At 36.7% G+C, this 23,676-nt stretch overlaps 1 protein-coding gene across 30 annotated transcripts in view; it reads right to left on the reverse strand.

Annotated features, from left to right (window-relative positions):
* Window positions 1-23,676, reverse strand: part of TCF12 (transcription factor 12) — a 160,332-nt gene that overhangs the window by 55,667 nt on the left and 80,989 nt on the right. For all 30 annotated transcript variants that reach the window (XM_021546319.4, XM_085588252.1, XM_085588256.1 and 27 more), the window contains one exon: window positions 14,420-14,484. In XM_021546319.4, coding sequence (XP_021401994.1) covers window positions 14,420-14,484 — 65 coding nt within the window. The remainder of the gene's footprint in view (window positions 1-14,419; window positions 14,485-23,676) is intronic.

Here is a 23,676-nt window from a genome sequence, read left to right on the forward strand (position 1 = left end):
TCGGTGTTTTAAGGTTACGTGGAAGCAGCAGCCTCAGAAATTTGATTTTTTCAGCTGTGGTCAGTATATGGTGCAGCCTTCCCAGCACAAGGGGGTAAAGCACAGCTGGCAGTACAATGGGGATGTTTTGCTTAGACTCACCTGCACTGACATTTCATTATCAGGTGATGCTAAGACAGAAACTGCTAACTGGAGTAACTTTTATACCAAAACCCCACCTAATTCATCCTTCAGCCTGGCTACTCCCAAGCCAACATTCCTTGTCCCATGCAGCTGCTCTCCAGGAGGAGCCCTCGTGCCCACGCAGGTTCCAGGGGTTTCCCCAAACCCACTCGTGGGCTGGATTGTGGCAGGAACTGCTCCAGTGCTGCTACCTGCTCGGGATACAGCAGCCAGCTGGCACAGCTACAGAGGCCACTCATTGCTCCTGCCTCTCCTCACCTTCCCTTCTGAGGCCCAAATACCCCATTCATAAATAACGATATTTTTGGATTATACTAGATCATCAAAACTGATTTGTCTGGTGTGAGGAGATGTAAAAGGTGAGGTTCTCTCATACAGCTCACAGTAAGGTACTAAATGCCTTCTACCTTGCAGTGCACTGGGATTACCAGAAAATTAAGACTTGAGATAGAGTTACAGAATGCATGTATAAAATAACCCTTTTTTTGCATTGTATCACCACTGAAATTTCTCTCTTTTCTTGTTTGATGACTAATTTAAGCATTAAAATCTTATGTTTTAATTGAATAGAGTGGGATGCGAAAGAATCACCACATCACAAACTAAAGGAAGGCCCAAAAGTGTTGAGTATTTTATACAAAAGTGTGAAGATCAAAATTTATTAAAAATGCTACTTCATAGATATAGCTTCCTCTCAGATTCTTCACTGTTATTCTTACAACAGTCTTTGAAACAGAATTCTTCATCTGAAACTTACATTAAAATGAGATGCTCTTATAGGGTGACAAAAGTATATAGCAAATACATGCAGGGGGAAATCTGCTGGTGGGCTGTTCCAAGGTCTTCTAATTTTTGCTTTGGTCAAATAGTTAAGATGTTATTGTTTTGCAGAAAACATGAATGTCAGAACATCTGTCTTACTCAATATAAATCTGAATTTAGCAAAGATACTATTCTAAACATTTACTACAGTTTTAGAGGGGAACACTGTGCAGGAAACCTGGGCAACGTTTTGTGAAAAACAGCTCCTCCAAACCAACACTAGCCAGAAGAAGAAATGAAACCAGTTCTCACTTAGGCCAACACTTGACCTTCTTGACCAAGAATACCCAGGACTGAAGGAAAATGTCTTTACATAGCCTGTGGGGAAGGGAGGAAGTATTGTGATAGTTGTCATTTCAAGGAGCTGAGGCAAGGTCCCCCTCCCAGAGCGGCAGAAGCGCTGAGGCTGGCAGGGACCTCTGGGGGTCAGCGAGTGCAGCCCTGCTCGCTCAGAGCAGCTGTCAAACGCTGTTAGGAACCACGGCCAGTTCACCTTAAAGACAGCCCTCCCTGCTACCCCAGCATCTCCCCTGACCACTGCAGGGATTTTGGAAATGCAAGGGGACCCATACAGATGCTTCCAAAACAAAAAAAAAAGGTGGGAGGATTCCTAGTTCCTCTATTCCCCTACTCATTAGATGGGGAAAGATTTTAAAAAAAAAAAAAAATCAAACCAACCAGTAAAAAAATTAACCTCTGAAATTCATTTCTACAATGTCATTCCGAAAGATGTGAGTCTGTGTCTTTTCCAGACACAACCTCCAACCTTTACTTCATGACATTTGCCACTCTTGCCCTTGTCCTAAATATTCCAGTGTTTGACATTTTCACCAGACCCCAAATTTCAAAGCAGCCTGGTTTCTACAATAACATAAAGTTAATGTGTAAGCACTATAAGTAGATACTCAAGCTATAGTAAATCTCAAGCTGTGCAACACACTCTGAAGAAGTTTTCTGATCTTTACTGTGTTTGGGTAAGCATTTTTTTATTTATAAAGAAGGAATAGAAAACCAAAGCAACACAAAACCACAACCCTCTTCTACCGTTGGCCCAATCAAATGAAACATCTGTTTAGAATTTTATATTTGTTCCTCAGTCTTCCTGAAGAAAATAAAAATAGATGTCATTAGTTCAGCTCATTGATTTTTCTGCCTGTTTGAACCAATTGAGAAAAAATATTGATTAGGACTGATCCTTTCCTAAGGGCATCTGATAAAGAAAGGAATACAAAAATACCACTGAGGATAGCAAAAAAGCTTTGTATTATCAGCATCAAGCTTCTCCTGACGAAGTGCCAGAGGTCCCTGCGCAGAGGCTGATCACTTACACACGTGGTTAGGGGCATTCTCCACAGAGAACCTGCACTCTCACTCTGAACCTCATCTGCCAAGCATGCATCCAATTACCAAAGAATAATCAATGACTGGTTATTCTCCTGAATGCTTGTCCAAATCCTCGTCTGTATTACCATTGTAAATAAACAGGCATCACTCCTAAAAATTTGTCTCTTTGGATTTTATAATGCATATATCCAGTTGCAAGACATACAAAAAGTTATTTAAAGCAATGTCTTCCATAAGGAATAAGTGTTCCATAACTTAAAAAAAAAAAAAAAAAGGAATTAAAAAAAAAAGGCTTTTGTTACAATCACCTAAGAACACAGCAAGCTTGAATCAGAAGAGAAAAGAGAAAAAGATGTAAACATGATTGCTTTACTTTTGAGATTTATCCCTTTCAGAGAAACCAAGAAACAGTTTTGACAGCCTCAGGGGAAATGGCCTGACCCAAATAGGAAAGGCTTTCACAAGGGCCACTATCTCAAAAAATGCTTTAAAGAGGTCACTTTCTTAAAGAGTATTCTCATAAAAATGAAATGCAGGGGAGGTGTCTATTCAAGCACTGCAAGGATAAGCTGGGGGGAAAATAATCATATTGGGGGTGGATTTATGCACCTTTGTCAAAGGAACCAAGTAACTTCACATTGCAGCTGCATTTTCACACAGGCAAAGTTCACTTCCATTCAAACCAACCAGCCAATCAACCATATGCTTATATCAAAATTATATGCCTGAGATAAAAAGAAGCTCCTCAGTCAACTTATTTTAAAGTGTTTTTTTAATTGATTCTTTCAAATAATTTAAGCATAAAAGTAAAAAAGAATTTGACTAATTCCTAAGTTTTCTTCTCTCCAGCCCAGCTCTATGACTCTTTAGATACAATTTGATGCCAAAACACTGCTCTGCCTTCAATGAACTTCTGGGACACCAGCCAGAAGAATTCCAATATATTGATAAACATTTCTTTGATTTTACTTTGATATTAAAAAAAAAAAAGTAGACAAGTAAAGGCCACAGTTGCCCTTACATAATATTCCTTGTAGCTCTCTAATGCTTAGGCTCTATGCAAAAACCGTTTTAACACACACACTCCACACACTACCTATATTCAGTTTTACCTATTCAAAAATTTGTTTGCCATAGGCAGGTAGCCTTGTCCTTCTTGATCTAAATCTTGCTCACATTCTTTTCTTAAATGCAAACATCGGCAAACACTTTTAAGAATTCAAATTTTCCCAGCATAGCCATAGCCAAACTATGCGACAGTTTCATCCAAATACAACAGTGTGCCTTTACATTATTCATTATTTTCTATCAAAAGAATAATATGGTTGAGAATAAAAGCATTAGCCCATTATATGCAACTGATTATGACAGGCCTATTATGCTGGCATAATAAGGCAGTCTGCTTTGGCAGTGAAATGAGAGCTGCAACTCACCAACTGCAAACTTAGATCTTGAAAACCTCCCCAACAGTCAACTAGATTCAACTAGATTTTATTTTTCCAATTTTTTGCATTAGCTTCCTTTTCATAAAATGTATGCTTTCAATCCCAGCAGTCAGGCTGTACATATTTAAAACAGGAAAACTGTCTAGAAATTAAAAAAAAAAAAAAGTACTTGAGTATTTAGTTAAAAATTGGGAGCTTGAGTACTTTACTTTTACAAAATAATGTAATGCAACACCATTCATCTCAATCAAATCCCTCCATTATCCCACCACAGTCGCTGACAAACTCACTTGGCATCTCTCTATTTCTCAGAATTACACAGAGCAGATGGCAAGTGCATTCCTTGCCTTACTGTAAACTTGAAATGTTGCCCTGGGTAGAGCACAAGTTTCATGTGCATGTCCTTTTTACTCAGTGAGCTATTTGGATGACTTACAGCATGGATATAATGTGTCTCAGTATTGCATGTCTTGCCTCATAGATAAACCTGACAATTTGCATAAACTAGCTTAAAAGAACATAACAAACCAGAAAAGTCAAACTCTGGTAAACTAGCAAAATCCCCCAGCAAAGTTGTATATTTTGTTATGGTGTTTCCAAAGGAAAACCCAGCACAACACTAAAACTTTAACTAATAATTGCTCTGAAATCCTAGTCCAGTAGAGAGGTTAGGGCTGCAAAAAGACCATTCACTTGAGTTCCACATCATGCAGTTCAAGCCAAAAATATAACTGAGATATAAAGGGTTGAATTTCACTTTACTCAAGTCTCCAGTCTTTGGAAACTGTAATGAATATGCACTCCAAAATAGGAGCTGAATTTGGAAAAAACACTGACATATGATGTAAATTCATTTTAAATTTAAATTTTAGAGATATGTTTGCAATTATCAGCATGTTGTTAAAGAATCTCATCCTGAGAATATCATCAAATAGTAATGTGAAATACAGTGTTACCATTTTGAGAACAAAGGGACTCTGAATGAGTAATCAATAGCAACTGGCAGAAAATGAGGCATTAATTATGATCCTCTCTAGTGTTTTGTCTCAAACAACATTTCATTAAATATATTGTGCTAACCTGTACATCTTCAAGCCATTACCAATAGATTTGATCAGATACATTTTTGGTCTGTTTCAGGAGGAGGAAAATATCAGAATTAGAAAACCAAAACAACATCTAAAGTATTACATGATAACTTGAGCTTTTTTTTCTTGATCAATTTAAAGGAAATCAGGGGTTGCCAATAAAACATCTCAGGAGAGAATCCTCTAACAACATGTTGATAATTGCAAACATATTCTTCATTAAAAAAAAATACTTAGGTCTTATAATCTCGGTGTAGTCTCTTGAAAATTTAATTATCATCTCCTATACCTAAAGTATCATGCAGGTTTGAGAAGATAATGACAGTCATCCATCAACTGCATCCTGCCAGTGTAATCAGGCTAATCTAGCTCACTGGATTTAAAACCAGCTACCTAGGGTACTAAATACTGAAGTGATGCAACATCATAAACAAAATTACATTTAGCTTTACTGTCTTTCCAATTAATGGTAACACTGGTAAGTTATCAATATATTTATTCTCTTTTTACACCAAAGCTTTTCGGGATCACCAAGAGCTGCTTATTCATGTGTGCACCTAAGCAGAGGCTGCTACTGTGGCAAATTCTGTTCATGTGTAAATACACTGGGACTGAACACAGGGGCAGAGAAGAGAGAAGAAAGGGGTTTATTCAGAATTACATATAGGGAGGTTTTTTTTAGCAGGGAGGAGAGCAAAGATTAAATGCAAAGGCAAGAAATAATTTTGTATTCTTTTTGCATCTAAATGTCCTTAAAGAGCCTGATTAACACAAATATTTTGAAGAGTCCCTTCCTTCTCTTTTGCAATATTGTCTTCCCTGCACTGATGCTGCATATTGGCCAGACTACAAATTCGGTTTTATGCTTCTAAAGCGGCACCCTGCTGATGTTGGTGTCCAATCCCCGAGGTTCTGCTGCCTCAGCTTGTCTTCCCTCATCCCCCCGGGCAAGGTATTTTTGCCTTGCTGACTGAATTCTAGGAAGGCATTACTAAGCATTGTGATTACAGGTCAGGCACCCCTCCCTTTGCCTTTGAATCTTTTTGCTACATTATGAAAACAGTAATTTGAACAGCTTCCTTTCTGTGATTATACAAAAGCCGCTTTCTGGAAAACTCCAAAATTTTACAAGAGAAGTCGCTGAGTGGTTATTCATCTATTTTTTAATTTTTATGGTACCACCCTCCTTGCTTTCCTTTATGATTACACAATACTAGCATGAAGAGTCAATAATATAATAAAGGATTTTATGCTGAGTCTTATTTACAGAAGTCAGACTATAAAGGATATTTTAAAGCTCAAACTACCTTCACATCTGTTCCTTAGTTCTCAAAATTATTTAAAAATATTTCAGACCATTAGTAGATAATTTCATGTATATAGTATGGAAGCCATACATCTCCTCTCCCACACAACCAAGAGAAAAATCTCTCTTGTTCTAAGAACCAAGTCAGAAAATTATTAACACAATGAGGGTACATTAATAAAGGTACCAGTTAATTGTTAGAATTTAGCATGGAGAACCCATAAGTTTTCACATATGATCAAGGGAGAGACTAATTTCAATTCTAAGGTGGTAGGAAATGGTCAGGAGATATCTTAAGCTACAACATCCTCTCCTGAATAAATGTAATCCTTCTCTCCCTGCTCTTCAGAAACCTGTGCCAGCAGGAGCACCAGTGTCTGGAAAACCACTCCAGAACACAGCTGAAACCAATACAAGCTGGATGGTTTAGTTCCATGAAGGAGGAATGTAAATGACAACTCTTGTGCTTCTCTCCAGCACTGAGTGAGTGCCCAAGCTCTGCTCTCCCACCCATCCCAGGACTGATCCCAGTAGCAGGCTGCCTACACCCCTCTGCTCCCCCTCCCCAGTCCTGCTCAGGGCCTCTGTTCTTGACACCAGTTATTTGTGCAAATGTGAAGTTTGGGAAGGGACTTTTTCTACCTAATAATTAAAAAAGGAAGGCAAATGGGGGCTTAACATACTAGAGTAATTACAGACAAAAGGAATGCACACTTCAAGAAAATCCAAAGGGCAATCCAGCTCATTCAGGTAAGCAGGCATGGCTGAGAGTACAGAGCTGAGCTAATATTTTCCCCATCCCCCAGTAATACCAAAATTTGTAACTGAGAAGCATCCAGCTCTGAGCCAGTCAGAATAGCTGGACATAAACAGCAATTCACCAAAGAAGTTTTATCTGCACTCCATGCTATAGCATTATTTTTCCTTCCTTATGTAGCAATATGCAAGATTAGATGCATATTAGTGTACAGAATATCCATAACCTTATATACAATCAAGAATAAACCAAAAAATAAAGGTGGCAAGAAAATTTTCCAACCCTAAATAGTGTGAGAAATAGAAGGGCAAAGACAAGAAACTTACTTGTTTCTTGGTAAAGGCGTTGAAAATTATTCCTTACAGAACTGCTCCCCCTTTATAAATAGCATCCCTCCTCCAACTATAACAAATTCCTAACACCTGCTACCCACTTCATTCCAGGGGGAATGTCTTCCCTGATTAACTTCAGGTGGTCACCTCCAGCGCTGGAAAAAGAAATCTAGCTTGTGCCCCATACATTTTTACTTTCTAAAAAGGTTCTGCACACTCCTTATCTGCTGAGTGACAGGAGATATTTTCCCCATAGCACAATAAGTAATTCACATCTAATAAATCATGATGAAAAGAAAGTTAATATTGCTTGATTCTACTTGAGAAGTAAAATAAAGCAAAATAAACTAAAGTTCAGGCATTCCATCTGCCCTTAAACTATATATCCTTCTCCCCATCCCAATCTTTTAGGATGGTATCAGCTGGCAGAATCCAGAGTCACTGCTCCAGTTAACATTGTGTCAGCCTTTCCTTCAGCAGATGCATTTCTCAGAGATTGATAGCTCAGCTGTAAAAATCTGCTTCAGGGAGACACCTGATATCAAAAATGTCAGGGAAGGGGAGATTAAAAAGAGAAAATTTACAAAATAAAACCAGTTTTTCAGCTTTAAAGTTATATTGGTATTAAAAACCCCACACATGTACAAGCCTTAAATTTTTTTTTATACTTCCATAACTCAGTATTACTTGGATTGAAGGAGGCATCATGTTCTCTGTACTGCTTCTAAAACTATGTGAGGAAGGAAGAAAAGCAACTGGTGCCACTGCTTGTAGCCTTTCTAAGGCCCCACTCATCAGAAAGGTGCAGAAAATGATGTAATTTTCCGCCTCATTGCAAAGATCCATCTAAAGCATCTTCAAACATACACCAGCAGCGAGGAGGAAGAGATTTCTTGTTGTTTAATAGACAGTGGTTGGCAGAAACGTTGGCAAAGCATCCTAGGAGCAACTGCAGTGCCAGGCTGCCACGCTGCTCCTCGGGAGCACACCTGCAGCCCGAGGTGGATTTATCTGTGTGCCTTCACCCCCATCTGAACAACAACCACCCGGGACAAGACCATGTGCTACAAAGACATCGTTCTAGTCTAACTCTTACATTTTAAGCTGTCAAATGCCACTAAAATCCTACTCTACCCCACCATTCACAATCACTCATTTCTTTCACTGTTGTCACTTCTGAGTTTTTTGTCCTCGCAAAAATTGTACTTCCAATTACATTTATCATATTCTTCTCTACATTTCCATTTTTGTTAGTAAATCTCATTCCTGCTTCCCACATACATTTTGCACATTCTTATCACCTAACATTCACAATTTTGTATGCTTAATCTTACAGCTGTTTAATGTTACCTGATGCTTTATTAAAAAAATTAAAATCAATCTTCTCCATTACACCAAATACACATCTTACAGTTATATAATTTATGTAACTGTATAAATTAAAATTATAATATAAATAATAATATATAATTGTTTATATGACAAGCATTATATTAATATTTATTTTATGAAAATAAATTTTAATGAGAATGCATAAATTCATTGCTACATAAAATTTATTAATATTAGTTAATATGTTTAGAAACATATTAAAAATACTTTTAAGTCAGTGCTATTTTCTGGTATCTATACTCTTGTTTTAACTTTTGCTTGCTTGATCCTCATCACCCAGCCAGTAATACAAAAAAAGTTGCCATTTTTGCACAATAAGAATGAGCTTTTATGTTCTCCCTAGACAGCTCAAATGTCTGGAGTTGTACCCTTATTACACTTCCTCAGCTATTAGAGAGTGAGCTCTGAGATAACTACTTGCCCCAACATGGTAGGACTGTTCTTTAGGTTTAAATTCTGCTCAAGCTGCTTTAAAGTCTCTTTAAATTTTAAAGAGGCAAATTACTGACTATGCAAAGACAAAATAACATACACTTGCAGTCATTTCTTTTGCTGAAGTGATCACCTGTTAAATTGCCCAAGAAATTGGTGCTAAAGGCATTTTTGGGGGTTTATTTCAAAAGTTCTTATAGTCTTTGTTAAGAAACAAATTTTTTTACACAAAAATAAAAACTTTTTAGTCCCTTAAGGATGTAACAGCTAACAAATACTGTCTAACATGCTGCCATTTTATTCTTTAACAAATAGCTAAATTTGCAGGCAAAAAGATGCTAACCTTTAAATTTTCATGTTAAATTGTGAAGAAAGGAGAAAGTGGTAAATTCTGAAAAGTTGTCTGAAATCATGTCTTAATATGTTTACTTGAAGTATATCCCCATAAGGAGCACTAAGTGTGGTGCTAATGTGCATAAAATGTTATTGAGATGCTGCAAAATTCAGGCTAATTTAATAAAGCCTGATGTGCCTTACATCATGTTGCAATGATGCAATAATATGCTGCTAAATGAGTCACCTCACATTAGCTTCATGGCAACAGCAGAGTTGATGGCTATGGAAAGGAAAATGGGGTAGAAATATTACTGCAAATATTGATGGACCAGCTTTCTGTTGGATATTTTTTCATCCAAGAAAAAGCTGCCTTATTTATTGTGTATTACCAACATACACAAAACTTATATAATAATAGCAGCAAAAATGAGTAAGAAATCCATCTGCTACTAAATAAAATATATGTAGTGTACACAGAATCATATAGATTATCCATATGCTGTCTGTGTATCCATATACTGTCCATTTCACACAGTATGTATGTACATCATGTACTATAGTGTATATTTTATAAATTATTTCTTTATATATATATATATGACTGTACATAGTCTAAGTGAAATGTAATTACTAAATTCAATCCATAGCTCCTTCCAGCACTCATATATTCTACAATTTTACCAGCAGCACTTTTTTCTAAATGGGTTTTATAAGTTCTGAAGTCTCCCATCATCATGTAGACCATAGAGATTAATGAGTAACAAAAATGGAGTAAATTAAGATATGACTCTTTATAAAAGGGAACACTTTAAACCACAAGTGCTGAATGCCTCTTTAGTTCCTGCCTAGCATCCATTACATTCAGCACTTGATTCTACTCCTTTCCCACACACAGGATAGAATGCAGACTTCAAATTATTATGAAGGGAGGAAAAATGTGTTATCTCCACATGTCAAAAAATTAATCATGTCTGTTTTTCATGCATGATTGTTTAGAATGAAAATAGAACATTAAGGGGATAGTCACCAAAAATTTACTATCCTGAGCCCAGTGATGCCAGTGGGGAGAGACTGCTCCAGGCACATGAGAACAGGCACTGTGGGGCTAAAGGAGCATCCCCCACCAATTACCCAGGGCACTCTCAGGCTCCTGGGGATAAAGTTACCTTCTGGGAAGACCCACACAAATAATTAGAAGAATTAGTCTAACCGCTACACATGTACTGCATATTTATCTCAATTTCACTTTAAAAATAGTGCAGATCCCTGGCTTTCTTTGAGCTCAGACCTGTCAAACCAATGTGCAGTGACAGCTGGGGACCTTTTTGATGATATTGGAAATGGGAGTAGTGAATTCAATATCTGAAGTCTTCAATATCTTGTTTCTTTCATATAAGCTACTGTTTTCAGTACTAAATCACACAAATGTAAAGAAAACCCTTTTTATCACAAGAAGGTTTCTTAAAATGTAACCTTTACCTGATTTATAATTTGTGAAAAGTTGCCATTCCCAAAACTGCAATTACATGTCCAACAGGAATGGTGGAGCTCCCCACAAAGATTACAAACCACCATCGTCCTTTCAATTCAAAGACACAGAAGAGACTTAGTCCCATTTCCCCCATTTTTTCCCCAGAATTGCTATTTCCTAGTGTCAAATCATGTAGCATTGCATTTCATTCTGACAGCTAAATAGAGTTTTTAGTATTTCTTCTAAAAGCTGTCAATTCTTCCTCCAGGTAAAAATTTTTGACATTTATCTAAATCAGCTCTGCATAAGCCTTAATTTGTCATTTTACCCATCCACTTCGAGTCTATATACTTTTGGATGCTCCTTTTTGGCTTGCTTAAAACACCTGATGGAGAGAAAACCTGAGAAGCTTAGCTTCCTGCTAATAAAATATTCATAAATTAGCCATATTTACATTATTGTGACTAAATGCTACAGCTGAATCAGATTCTATTACCTAAGTCACTCAGGTTCCTAAGCTACATTGAAAATCAATCACACTTCAACTCCTACAGCCTAAATATAAAGCCTGTAGGTAGCAAACAGTCCCTACAAATCACTGCTTAGATTATTTTCAGTAAAAGGTGAGAATTATACTAAGACTCTGAAACACTGCAGTTTACAAGTAGTCTTGAAATTTTTCATTCTAGCCTTCTGTAAACTCAACAGAAAGTAAAAATTAAAATTCCTCACACTTCCATACTAGGTTATTAATACCTTTTACACCAGTAACATAAGGAAAGGAGGTAGGAAAAGGATGCATTCAAGAGTATTTGGAGAAGTTAGATATTTTCAATTCATCTGTACCAAATAACAAACTCAGGAGACTGACTAGCTTTTGCCATTTTACCATTTCAGAAACCTTAGCCACTGTCCTTGAAGAACTCATGGTTCAGAGCAGAGACTAGAAAAGAGTGGGGTTGGTTGGTTTCAGAGAGGCAGAAAAGTAGTGGCTTGCAATTCCTCAACAACCTACTTTGTTGTTGTTTTTTTTTTTAATAATACTGGAAGAAATAGACGGCAAATGTCAGAAGATAATGAAGTGATACTGGTTCAGCTGGAATACAGTATATAAAATTAATTTCCTTCTCAGATTGCATAATAGATGTTTTAATAAGGCTTTTACCACTTACACATTTCACAGGTGAACTAAGGAACCAAGGACAACTAAAACTAGTGTTGAATACAGAGTGAAGCTGATAAAAAACAGCTTAAGAGTTTATGATCAACCGTGGGTGAATGTATTAACTGAGATTTTGCAGGCGTATGTTTTGGGCATCATTCCACCTCTTAATTAGTGACTTGGATGAAAAATGAAGACTACATTTACTAAACTCACAAAGCAAATAACCCATAAGGATCTACAAATGCAGTGCAAGCCTGGAATTCAAAACTGCACTGACAAATTTAGAGATGGTAAAAGCAATGTGTTTAAAAAATAAACACATTTTTGTACATGGAACCTGTAAACTGAAAAACACAGGGTGAGGAAGAGCAAGCTAACCAGTATTACCATAAAAAGGTATTGGGAAATTTTAGATCACGACTCACATATGTATGTACTGGATATTTGTTAGGAAAATAGGCAAATACCACCCAGCAAAACATTCACAGTACTGTCTGAAAGATCCAGAAAATTTCTTTTTGCCATGGTGGTAAGGCCCTAGGTGAGGCACTTGACCTCATTTAAAGCACTGGAATTCCCTAGAGTTGTGAAGCTACTGGAGAACATTGAAGGCAGAGCATAAGCTTTTCTACCAATATTTCAGTCAGAGATAGATCCTGTTACATAGCCACTGTTAAAATATAGCTGCACTATACATGCCCAGGTGAAAATTAACTCCAGTTATGTCTTATCTTTTCTAAGGACTCCTTATCATCATCATCTAATGGTTTTTCCAGCCCCTACAGACTTAAAAGAGAGTAGATCCATGTCCACTGTCTGTAAGACAAGAGTCGGCTACTTTAATTACAAAGATGTTTAGATAAGGGACCAGGGAAACTTTCTTGAAGTAATTACACTTCAGTAGTTGAAAACAAAAGTGCTCATGCAGTCTTTTCCATCTCTAGACTTTTTTGGAACTGACCACATGAAGCCTCTGTCAGGGACAATGCAGCTGATTCTTAATTTGGATTGCCATGACCTCTCATGATCACTTTGGACCTTCTCTGTGACAGATTTCGAACACTGTAGCTGCAATGAGAGCCGCATTTCAAGGACTACCATGCATTCAAACAAACAAATCAAAAATATTCAGAAATCCCACCACAGTCCAAGTTAAATTCATTCAAATGCTTTCAGATTTACCTGACAAAGACCAAAATAAAGTACAAACTGTAACTTATCACATGAATTTAAATGGAATTAAAATTTAATTGAAAGTTAACTCTATCTTCATTTTTTATTTTCCTAAATATAGAACTAATTCAGATTTACCTACAGTAACATTTTCCCCACATACTAAAAATTTTAAGGAAAAAGAAACTGAGGGAGATTAAATAGAAGCTTATCAAAAGGATAAACAGAACTAAAAGTGATGCTAATAGAAACAAACATGTATAAGATTGTAGGCTTAAATAGCTATACATAAAAATGATTATTAAACAGTACTAGATAGAAACAATCCTAAATATATAGAGATATAAAAGGATTTTCCTCACTGAGAAACTGAACAACAGAAATTACACTCATTACTGCAAAGCAGAGTGGAATTTTATGCAAAGTTCACATAAAACAATTTACCAATTCAAAACATTAATTTAATGAAAGAGTAAGGGGAAAATTAATTTGATTCCAAAACCAATGTAAAATTTAAGTTATTATATTTAAATAGAGTACACACAGAGTTATTTCAACAATAGCAACTACACTAATACAGTGTTTTACTGTCTAGACTGGCAATAATGTGAAGCCTATAACTCTCAGGTACAGAGCTGTACTGCTTTTTGGGAGAACGTTGCTGAAAGCTCACCCATACAGCCACAAATGGGTCTTTGTTTGCCACATCTGCGTTGCAGAGGAGTAGTAAAGGCTGTGAGAATGATCCTTTCTTAATAGGGGAAGCATTGCCACATGGTGCTGCCCATTCACACTTCCCAAGCTACTAGTTAAAAGACTGAAAACCAACATGTCAAACTCATATGCTAGATGTTATCATCCAGAAGAAAGACACTTCTGAAAATATCAGCTCAAAGGAAATAGTCAACCTACAGTAAAATTACAAAATGTTCCTCTTTGAGAAAATAAACATAAATTAATTTCTTAGATTATAAACATATTAGTTATTCAAATCTTTATCAACAGACACTGAATGTAATCACATGCTAATTATACTTTTAAAACAGTCAAACTTCCTGTACATTCAAAACAAACTTTTAAACAATGATCAAAGTATTCTTAATCTGGCTCATTAGAAATAACATGAAGATATTTAGATGAATCATCACACTAAAATGAAGAAACTGTACGTACTTGACAGCCAGGTAAGCCTGTATCTCTACCATACAGTGGAAATGGACCTCTGTCGGAGGTTTTTCCTATAAAAGGAAGAAATTAAAAATTTGGTTATTTTTAAAATCCCCTAGACAACCACATCAGTTGTCCTTTTATGCAATTGAGAAAATCTATTAGCATTATAATAAATTTATAAACATCAAGTTGCATGAATAAAATCAGGTTTTTGTATGTGTTTAACACACTCAAACAACACTACAGTAACAGATGACATATTTACCTAATTAAATTCCTTTTGTAACCAGTCAGATACTATAAAATATTCCTATTCAGTATGTTTAAATACAAAAGGCAAAATCCATTTTTATTTCCATTATCAACAAGCAAAGGTAGAGACACATTTCTCCTTCCCACATGAAAGTAACACTTAGCTGGTATCCATCTTAGACAATGAATATACTGAGCAATAAAACAAAACCACATGAAAAGCAAAAAAAACTTCATTCAAAACAATAAAACTCACGCCACCTTTAAACCATGGCTGATTCATTCAGCTCTTGACACTCACCCCTAAATCCTTAAAAATCTTTTTGTTTAATGTACAGATCAGCAGGCACAAAACTCAAGCAATACAACTGGGCAAGCCAGCAAACACAATTTTTGTGGTACATAGAGAACACGGTGCAGAGTGGCTGCCTTCTGATGTTGCTGCCTCAGGTCACAAGACATTAGCAATGGGTTTGCCAGCTCCAGAAAATCTACTTAGTGCTGTATTTATTAGGTATGCCACCAAAATGGCATGTTTGCATATGAAAACTCAGTGTGCAACTTCTCCAGGAGAGCTCAGAAGTTTATCAATCTACACTTTGAAAAAGATCTTTAATAGAAGCCCGCTGAACAATGCCAAGCATCAGACACTCATCAAGTTTGCGTGTAACAAAAAACACCAAGTGCATGTGCCTGCCCTAATTACAGCACAGTTAGGACTCAGAAAAACCCTGTACCACCACTCAGTCTGATCCAAAGGCAAGCATTAATTAAGCAGATCTACCCATTTGAAAATGAATGCTATCTCACCCAACTAAGCATTGCCTTTGCAAATGATGTGTGTGTTATCCTCTCTAATAAGAAGAGAAAGTAGCCTCTCTTTCACATTCCCATTTCAGTGATAAATAGCTCCATGTTACTGCAATTGCACTTCAAGAACAGGACTTCCTTTGCTTTTTCTCTCTTACTACCAGAAGTCCCTAAATATAATTTCATAAGAGGAAAATCTAAAGTAAGCTTTTTGTTAATTTTAAAAGTGCATCTTGTGTAAGCAGGGAGGAAGAGGAAGTCTGAATCTCTTGGAACAACATCTTTGCAAGATTATCATCATGATAGCTACCAATGGTATGGTCAACAATAGTTTGCTTGAAAAATGGTAGCTCTGCTGTAACAAAGGGAGAAAAAAAGTTAACATTTTTCTGCTGAAGCAATTTGCCTCTAACAATCTATCAAGCACCAAGCAAATAAAATACCTAGCATGCAAAATTATAAGTAGTAGGATGAATCATGCTGTTCATTTTAAACCAGACTCAGCACTTTCTTTCCAGAAAATGAGAATCTCATATCACATGATAAACAACTTTGACTGAAGTATGCAGTATTCTAGGCAGGCTTTAAAACAAATATTTGTACAAGAGTCAATTACAGAGGCTAGAAAAATTATGATTTAAATTATGGTTTGTGTAGTAAGCAAGAAGTTGTTAGATAAGAATGCATAAAATCATGTTATTTAAATGTTATAATTTTTAAAGTATGGCAGATTCATATTAAAGGAGAAAAGCTTACTCCAACAGCACAATCTATAGTAAATTTCTTTCCTAGAAGTGACCAGGAAAAGTCAAACCTTTCTGATGCTGAAGTGCCTAAATATTTATCAAAAATTAGCTGGAGCAAATTAACATTTAACCTGTGTTCAAATGTCCAAGCTTTTCAATGAAGGGCTTGGAAAACAACCCAGGATCAACCATGAGAGCGTGCCTTTCATAGTCTCCCAAACACATTCCCCTTTCAAGCACTTAGACAGGACTCTCAAACTTGCAATAGTGTCACAATATTAAGGTACACATTTTTTAAACACCAAAAATGAACAGGCACACACTGCAGCAACACACCCTGAGCCCACCCTCAAGTCCTGCTCCTGGTTCCCTCAGGCCTGGAGCTGCACCTCGTGTGGGACGGAGCAGTGTCAGCAGCTCGATCTCCACACCAGCACAGCACAAGGATGGGACAGAGGTGGGTGATCCTGGCCACTTCACGGAGTGCAATGAAGCCTCTGAAGCTTCAGTGAGTAAACACCAAGGTTTCCCAGCACCCTGCTGCCTGGCCATATCACAGGACAGCTTCACTTCCAACGCAATGGAAAGGTGATGGAGTGCAGACTTCACACTGCCCCTTGTCATCTCAACACTCTGCAGCTGCTCCAGCCTAGGCACAATGCTACTCTCACTATTTAAACCTTTGTAAGCTAATGCCAAGGTAATGTTTACTTCTCAATAGAAACAGAAAATACTTAGCACTACTTCACAAGTACTTGAAAGGTGGGTGATGTCAGGTTTGAGAAGATGACACTTCCTTGATGGTTCACTAACAGGTAAGTCCCATACACACTCTATGATCAACTCGGGCAGTCTCTAGTATCCAATAAAGTTCATACACATGGCCAAATATATCAAAGCAGAATTACTTTGGTGGTTTTCAGCTTATGAAATACCTTTCTTGTTTACTCATACTCTCTTACAGATTGGCAGAAGAGCATAAAAATGTAGAAGTTACAGTAAAACCCCAAATTACTGGAGTCCCAGTTCTTATGAGAATACAAACTCTAAAAACACAATGAGAGTGAGAGCCAAAGCAGACCCTGACTTGCAGGCTTACCCCACAAGATCTGCAGCTGAGTCTGTTATGCCCTCTCTCAGGTCTTGTCTCACTCAGTGCCCACTACACAGATGGCAATAGTCTCTTTTGCATTGCAGCTGGAAATCCAGAAACACTAATGCTCAGCCTTTCGGGGACATAAGGAAATTCATTGTGGCACACAATATTAATTAGAAGAAGAAGAGCAAAAAACACTATAAATTACAAAATCCTTATTGAACACTTTAATTTGCACAGGTTTGTGTAGAGATGGAGGTAAGGTAGTGCACAGACTTATCAGCTGGAAAGGTAAAACAGATGCCCAGATGAAGTTTATTTCCTCTTCAGATCTGATTTTATTTTCACACAAGGAAACAGTTAGATGTTGCCATTCTAAAAGCAAAATCTATGCCTTGCTTACAAAGTAGCATCATGGTAAACTTTTCTTCAGGTTACATCCTAGTGGCTTTATATACCAGAGTTGTTTATTCCAAGCAGACTTGGAATAAAGCAATAGACATTTAAAAACAATTGAGTTGGTTATATGCAAAAAATTTAAATTTGCACAGGTCAATTCACAAGGCATTTGAATCTTTTAATAACTTAGAATTAATATGCTTTATTGGGCCTTGTTTTTCTTTTTTTTTTAAAGTGTGTTTTTATCAGGGAAAATGTCAAGAACCTAGTCACCACCTAACAGTCTTAAATTTCAGGGACTATGGAGTTAACAGAAACCCAACCAAGAAAATCCCACTAGGCATTTTGAACCACAAATATTTCCCAACTGCATAAATCTAAAACCCTGACACATTCTCTACCAATTCAAACATTAATAAGCATTTAGTAAATAATTTTTTTCTCTTGCAATCATTTGTCTAAATGTGATATGCTCACAACTTAACATAGCCTTTGAATACCACACGAGGAATTGTCTTCCACAATACATCTCTACGTATAACAGCTGTGCAGCCTAAATACTCTGAACGCAGAAGGAACTGAAACAGCAAGATGCAAAGTGATAGTGAGCTGAAAACAGCACTACATTAACTCAGTTGAGTACTACTTCAGTGATTGTGCTATAAATGCCTGCCAGTACAAAACAGCCTTTTCCCACTGCTTCTAGAAAATGCTTGGCTTACGAGAAGATGACAGAACTCTCAAAAAATTATTTCAATTTCCCAAAGAATTAACCCTTTACAGACTGAAGATCTTTCTGTGCATTGCTAAGAATTTGTTTGGTTTGCAGTATGGAAAGCAACGTCGTCTTTTAATGAGCAATGTTTATCATCCAGTATGAATGCTATAGTGACCACAGCTGGCAGCTGCTCTGTTTATCAGACATGAAGTATGTCTGGCCTACTTGTACAGAGAATATACTGTAAGTGAATACTGAAGTGTGTTTCTACAGTTCCTAAATATCATTTCTTCAATGATAACACTTTAAACTGGTCCCTACAGACAGCCTACCCAAAAATCAGCTTATAAACATTGTTGACAAGTTTGAGATTTTATTTTTCTTTTCAAGTTATTAAAGTGATGTTTTCAGTTTAATATTTCAATTCAATTCAGCTAGAAATCAATTATTAGATTGCTTTCTTCCCCCTCCACATCCATAAAAGTATGTGTCTTTGTTATCTACTGAAATAATACATTCAAATAATTTTTCATCTGCAGATCCACTGTAACAAGGAACAAGCTGCACAAGTTACACTGGCACATACAAAAGATGCAAGAAAAACCTTCAACAAAGTACACATTTTTCTATTAATCAATATTGCTTTCCAAAGCAATGAGGTACTTTCTACCATGAGGTAGAAAGTACACGAAGTTTATAGAACAAGATTCTTGTAGGTCCACTCTTTATTTCGTTAAATTTTGTTGGCATTAAAAATTCTTATGCAGCAACTATTCAGTACAATGAAAAAGATATTATGTTTTATTAAAACACAAATCCATCTCTGCTTCTAGGACTTAGTGTGTTGCCTTCTTTGAGGCAAGACTGACACATGCAGCCATAAAAATTTTTACTACATATCTATGCATTTCCCACAGCAGCAGAGGAATAATTTCTTCCTTTTCTACTGCTATATAGCCTACTCATTAATTGAGGCTGTCCCAGTTTTCAAATCTTCTCTCTAGCATTTTAAAGATCTATAAAGTGCACATGCATATATTGTGAATACATATAAAAATACAACATACATTTTTCCTTCTGATACTTGAGCCCCAGAACTCCTGGAAATGAAACAGAGATCTGGAGCAACACAATTAGAAGAAATGGCTTAAAACAAATGACCTCCTATTCTCTTCATGACAATGTTTAAGTATTATTGGCTGATGTGTGCCAAGCATGCTGCTGGCTGCACTAAGGATGTTTAACAAGCCAGTGCCAACAAGTGCAGCTGCTGGACTTGCAGCACCCTCCTCCTGTTCATTCCAAGCCAAATTACTCACTCAGCTATGAACAATGAAGCAGCAACACAGAAAAATGCCAAGTGCAAGTGAGATTAGTGATAAACTACAGGATCCCTACAGAGGTCAGTGATTAGCAGGTCCCCAGCCGTAATCACTTTCCTAAACCAGCCTTTATCTCATCACTGCTCCATCTTAGTTCAGTCTTCTGACTGCAAGCAGCTTCTCCAGTCAATAAACCTCCAAGTCTTGTAAACTCGTCCACACTCTCACACCTTTCAATAAAGCAGTCAAACCTACACAATACGCAATGTCTGCAAACTTGTAGGACACGTTTTTAACCATAACTTTAATGAGTAATTAATACACAATAAAATCCTATTACTGGAAAAATTTTAATAAAGCAACAGAACAAAAGGAAAATTACAAACATACTTAAGCCAGAAATGCCATGCCCAAGTATTGATCAGCAATGCAATCTATACAGCTCATGATAAAAATGATATGTACGTACCAAAACTAATGAAAAAATGTAGGACTTTTTTTCCCCCATACTGTGACATCTTGTAAGACAAATTTTACCAGACAGCAGAAGCAAATGTTTTAGCAAAACTTGGGTTTAACACTACAGATTTGCTCTGTCCTCCTTTTTTTGGCCAACATTTTGACAGACTGAGATCCTACAAAACTAATGATTATCGAGAAGTAAGAACTGTGATTCTGACTGAGATTTATGGGATTTAACAGTCCAATCTCAGGTCTGCTGGTAATCTCCTAGGATTCTCCATGCCATAAATCCTCATTTGTAAGAAGACAGCATCATACTTCTGTTATCTAGTCCAATTACTTATTTGGAGCCAGAACTCCTTTTCCCATCCAAATGATCCAAAATGTGAAAACACTGAAGCTAGAATTACCTGTAATCAACTTCCCATTATAACTTTTGCAATTTAGGAACGAATACTGAATTATTGCTTTTGTTAACATTTGCACAAGATAATCTGGAAAAAAAAAATTCAGTTTGCTTTCCAAAGACTAAAAAGATCAGAAGCTTTTATACTTACAGTTGTGTCAGCATTTGCAGATGTCTTTCACTGTAAAAATTCTACTGATTGAACTAACCAGGCAATACATCTCTGAGTATATTTATAAAGATGTTAAACACAGAAGTCAAGGGATTTCTCACAACTTCTCGAACACAATATTTTTTTTTTAAATAATGTCAGTGTGTGAAGAGGTATTAAAGAACCTGCTTCTCAAAGACATGCCTTTGACACTTCCATCCCATTGATTTGTAAGTACATCTAAGAAAAGATGGAGTATTTTGTCAGTTTGCAGATCACTGCACAGATCTTGTGCTATAAAAACAATTTATTAATGTTCTTATGTACTTCAAATATACAGGAGGTAAGGGTGGACTAAATTCCACATTATATTTGGATTGACCCTATGAACTTGTAATTTATATGCTCATGTCAACTAGGAACATTTCTATTCCAACAGAGACTGATCCATGAGGGCTCCTTCCTCAGTACTATTCCTGTCCCTCCACTTAGCAGGTTTACTTTGAGCTGAATAACAAATCAAACGTTTGCAAGGCTAAAAGGCACTGAAGTCGCTGGCAGGAAGAATGCACAGCAGTAACTGAGGGAAGAGGGAGGACAAACCTGAAGAAAGAACTTTCTTCTCTTCCTCCCCCAAGCATATGTAGGCAAGTATCTGCAAACCAAGTAATTCCTGAATAGCTGTTCCATACACTTCCAAATCCTCCACTACTACGTCTACCCCAGGCTAACCATACTATTAACAATGTTAACACTCTATTAACCCACTCTGTGTGTTGCACATAGAGAAAGCACCCAGAGAGAAACAGATAAAAAATACACTAAAAATGAGGGCGATCAGGGATATTGAATACCCAGAAAACAATAACCAAAGTGAGTTTGCATGTGAACACAACACACAACCCTCCACACTAGTGGCATTTATCATATACATTTACTTACTTCACCTACCCATCCCATATTTTTCTAGGGTATCCAAGTGTCTTCACTTTGTCAATTAAAATATTTTTCTTTTGTCATCTCCCTCACCACATCCCCGAGGGATTTAGCACAAATTCTTAAGTAACTAGCAAAGCTGCTACTTATAGTTAACTTGAAAAGCATCCCTTGCTCTCCTGGTGTGGAATTTGTCCCAGATCTAAGGACAAAAATTACTTTGAACATCAATTACATTCTTAAGTCTAAAGTCAAGATGATTTTTTAATTGGAAATGAATAGAGAATCTACACATTTCAACAAAATGCTACACCTGTTTCCAATTAAAAGATTATTTTGGTGAGACTACTTACTACAAATTACTAGATTACTTCATATGTGTATATATTTATAAGTTCTGCAGGTATCTACAGTCTCTCTTATCCAAGATCTATTGATTCTCATCTAATATGAAAAGTCAGCTTGTCAACAAAGAAAGATTCCCCCCTTGCCCATTTTGTGTATAAACACAGGCACAAACACAATAAACATTTATAACCATTTTCCACAAGGCAACTGCAAATGCATACAATGGTCCTCTGCTGTACAACAATTTTGATAGTTCTCACTTGAATGACTTGAATAACCTTTTCTAACTTCACCCCTCACAGCCATCTCAATTGAAGAGACAGAGGTTTGCAAAACAGGAATTCTCAAACTGTGGGCTCCAGACTAGCAGTAGCTGCTAGACTGAAGAAAAAAAAACCCAACAACAGAAAAAAAAAAAACAACCCCCAAACAAAAAAAACAACCAAATAAAAAACCCCACCAAACCACCTAAAGAACCAAACAACACAGGAAAACGACATAGAAAACCAAACCCCAAACACACATTAGATGCTAAAACACATTTTGGAAGACAAAACGTCATGTTGAGTGTTTTCTGAGTATTACTTCTTCTAGAAACGATTCCCACAGGCACCACAGAAAAATCAAGTTACCTGTTAAAACAAGAGGGGAAATCCTCAGGAGATGGTGCTTGAAAGGAGCCTTTTCCTGGTTAGGGACTGGAAACTCCTGACTATTCATATCCACTATATGAAGGTGATTGAGCCCAAAGAACATGAAACAAAAACCCCAGAAAGAATAACTTGATAGTCTAGATTAATGCAAAGTACTTAAAATGTTAAGAGCTTGAAATAGGTGTTCTTCTTTTAGTACAAAAGCAATATTTACAGTATAGGAGTTTAAAATGTCCAAAAATTGAAAGCAATCCTCCCAAGCCCTGAACCACTGATGATAACTGCACAAGAGAACATCACTGTGCAGAAATGTAAACTGGTATTGCAGCTACACAGAGAAGGAACTTTTAATTATCCACCAAAAAGACCACTCAAAAAATATACATCTCTCTAAACCATCCCTCAGCTGTAGGCACCTCATATCTCCATGTATTTATGAAAACACCAATACCTTAGTGCCCAGGCACCTCCAGGATGAACACTGGAGTTTTAAGTCACAGATTTATAAGTCATGATTTATAAGAGATCATAACAGGTGTGGGAACACAACTGAAGATACATAAAGAAGAATAACCCAAGTCCAGACATAGTCAAGGTGACCATAAGGCTCAGGTTTAAAAACACCATGGAACATGGGGAGCTGCTCAATTAACTAAAGTCTAAAACTTCATATATCAATAAATAGTACCTCCCTGCTTGGGCACACATGCTTTATAGAGGCTTTAAATGACCTACAGCAGATAAGGAAAACACTTTTCCCCAGCATGTTAAGAACAAAAGGAACACTCATTGCAATATTGGTAATTATTTTATAGAAATGGTGACATGAGTAAGAATGATGAAATACTTTCTATTACAACAGCAAGGAGAATGCAAAAGCAATTACTCTGCACATCTGTATCAGCAGGTCAAGGTATCCTGACTCCAAAAGGATTAAATTTTTTTTTTTCAAATATATATA

Source organism: Lonchura striata, chromosome 10 (genome assembly GCF_050655825.1).
Source record: "Lonchura striata isolate lonStrDom1 chromosome 10, ASM5065582v1, whole genome shotgun sequence".
Taxonomy (NCBI): Eukaryota; Metazoa; Chordata; class Aves; order Passeriformes; family Estrildidae; genus Lonchura; species Lonchura striata.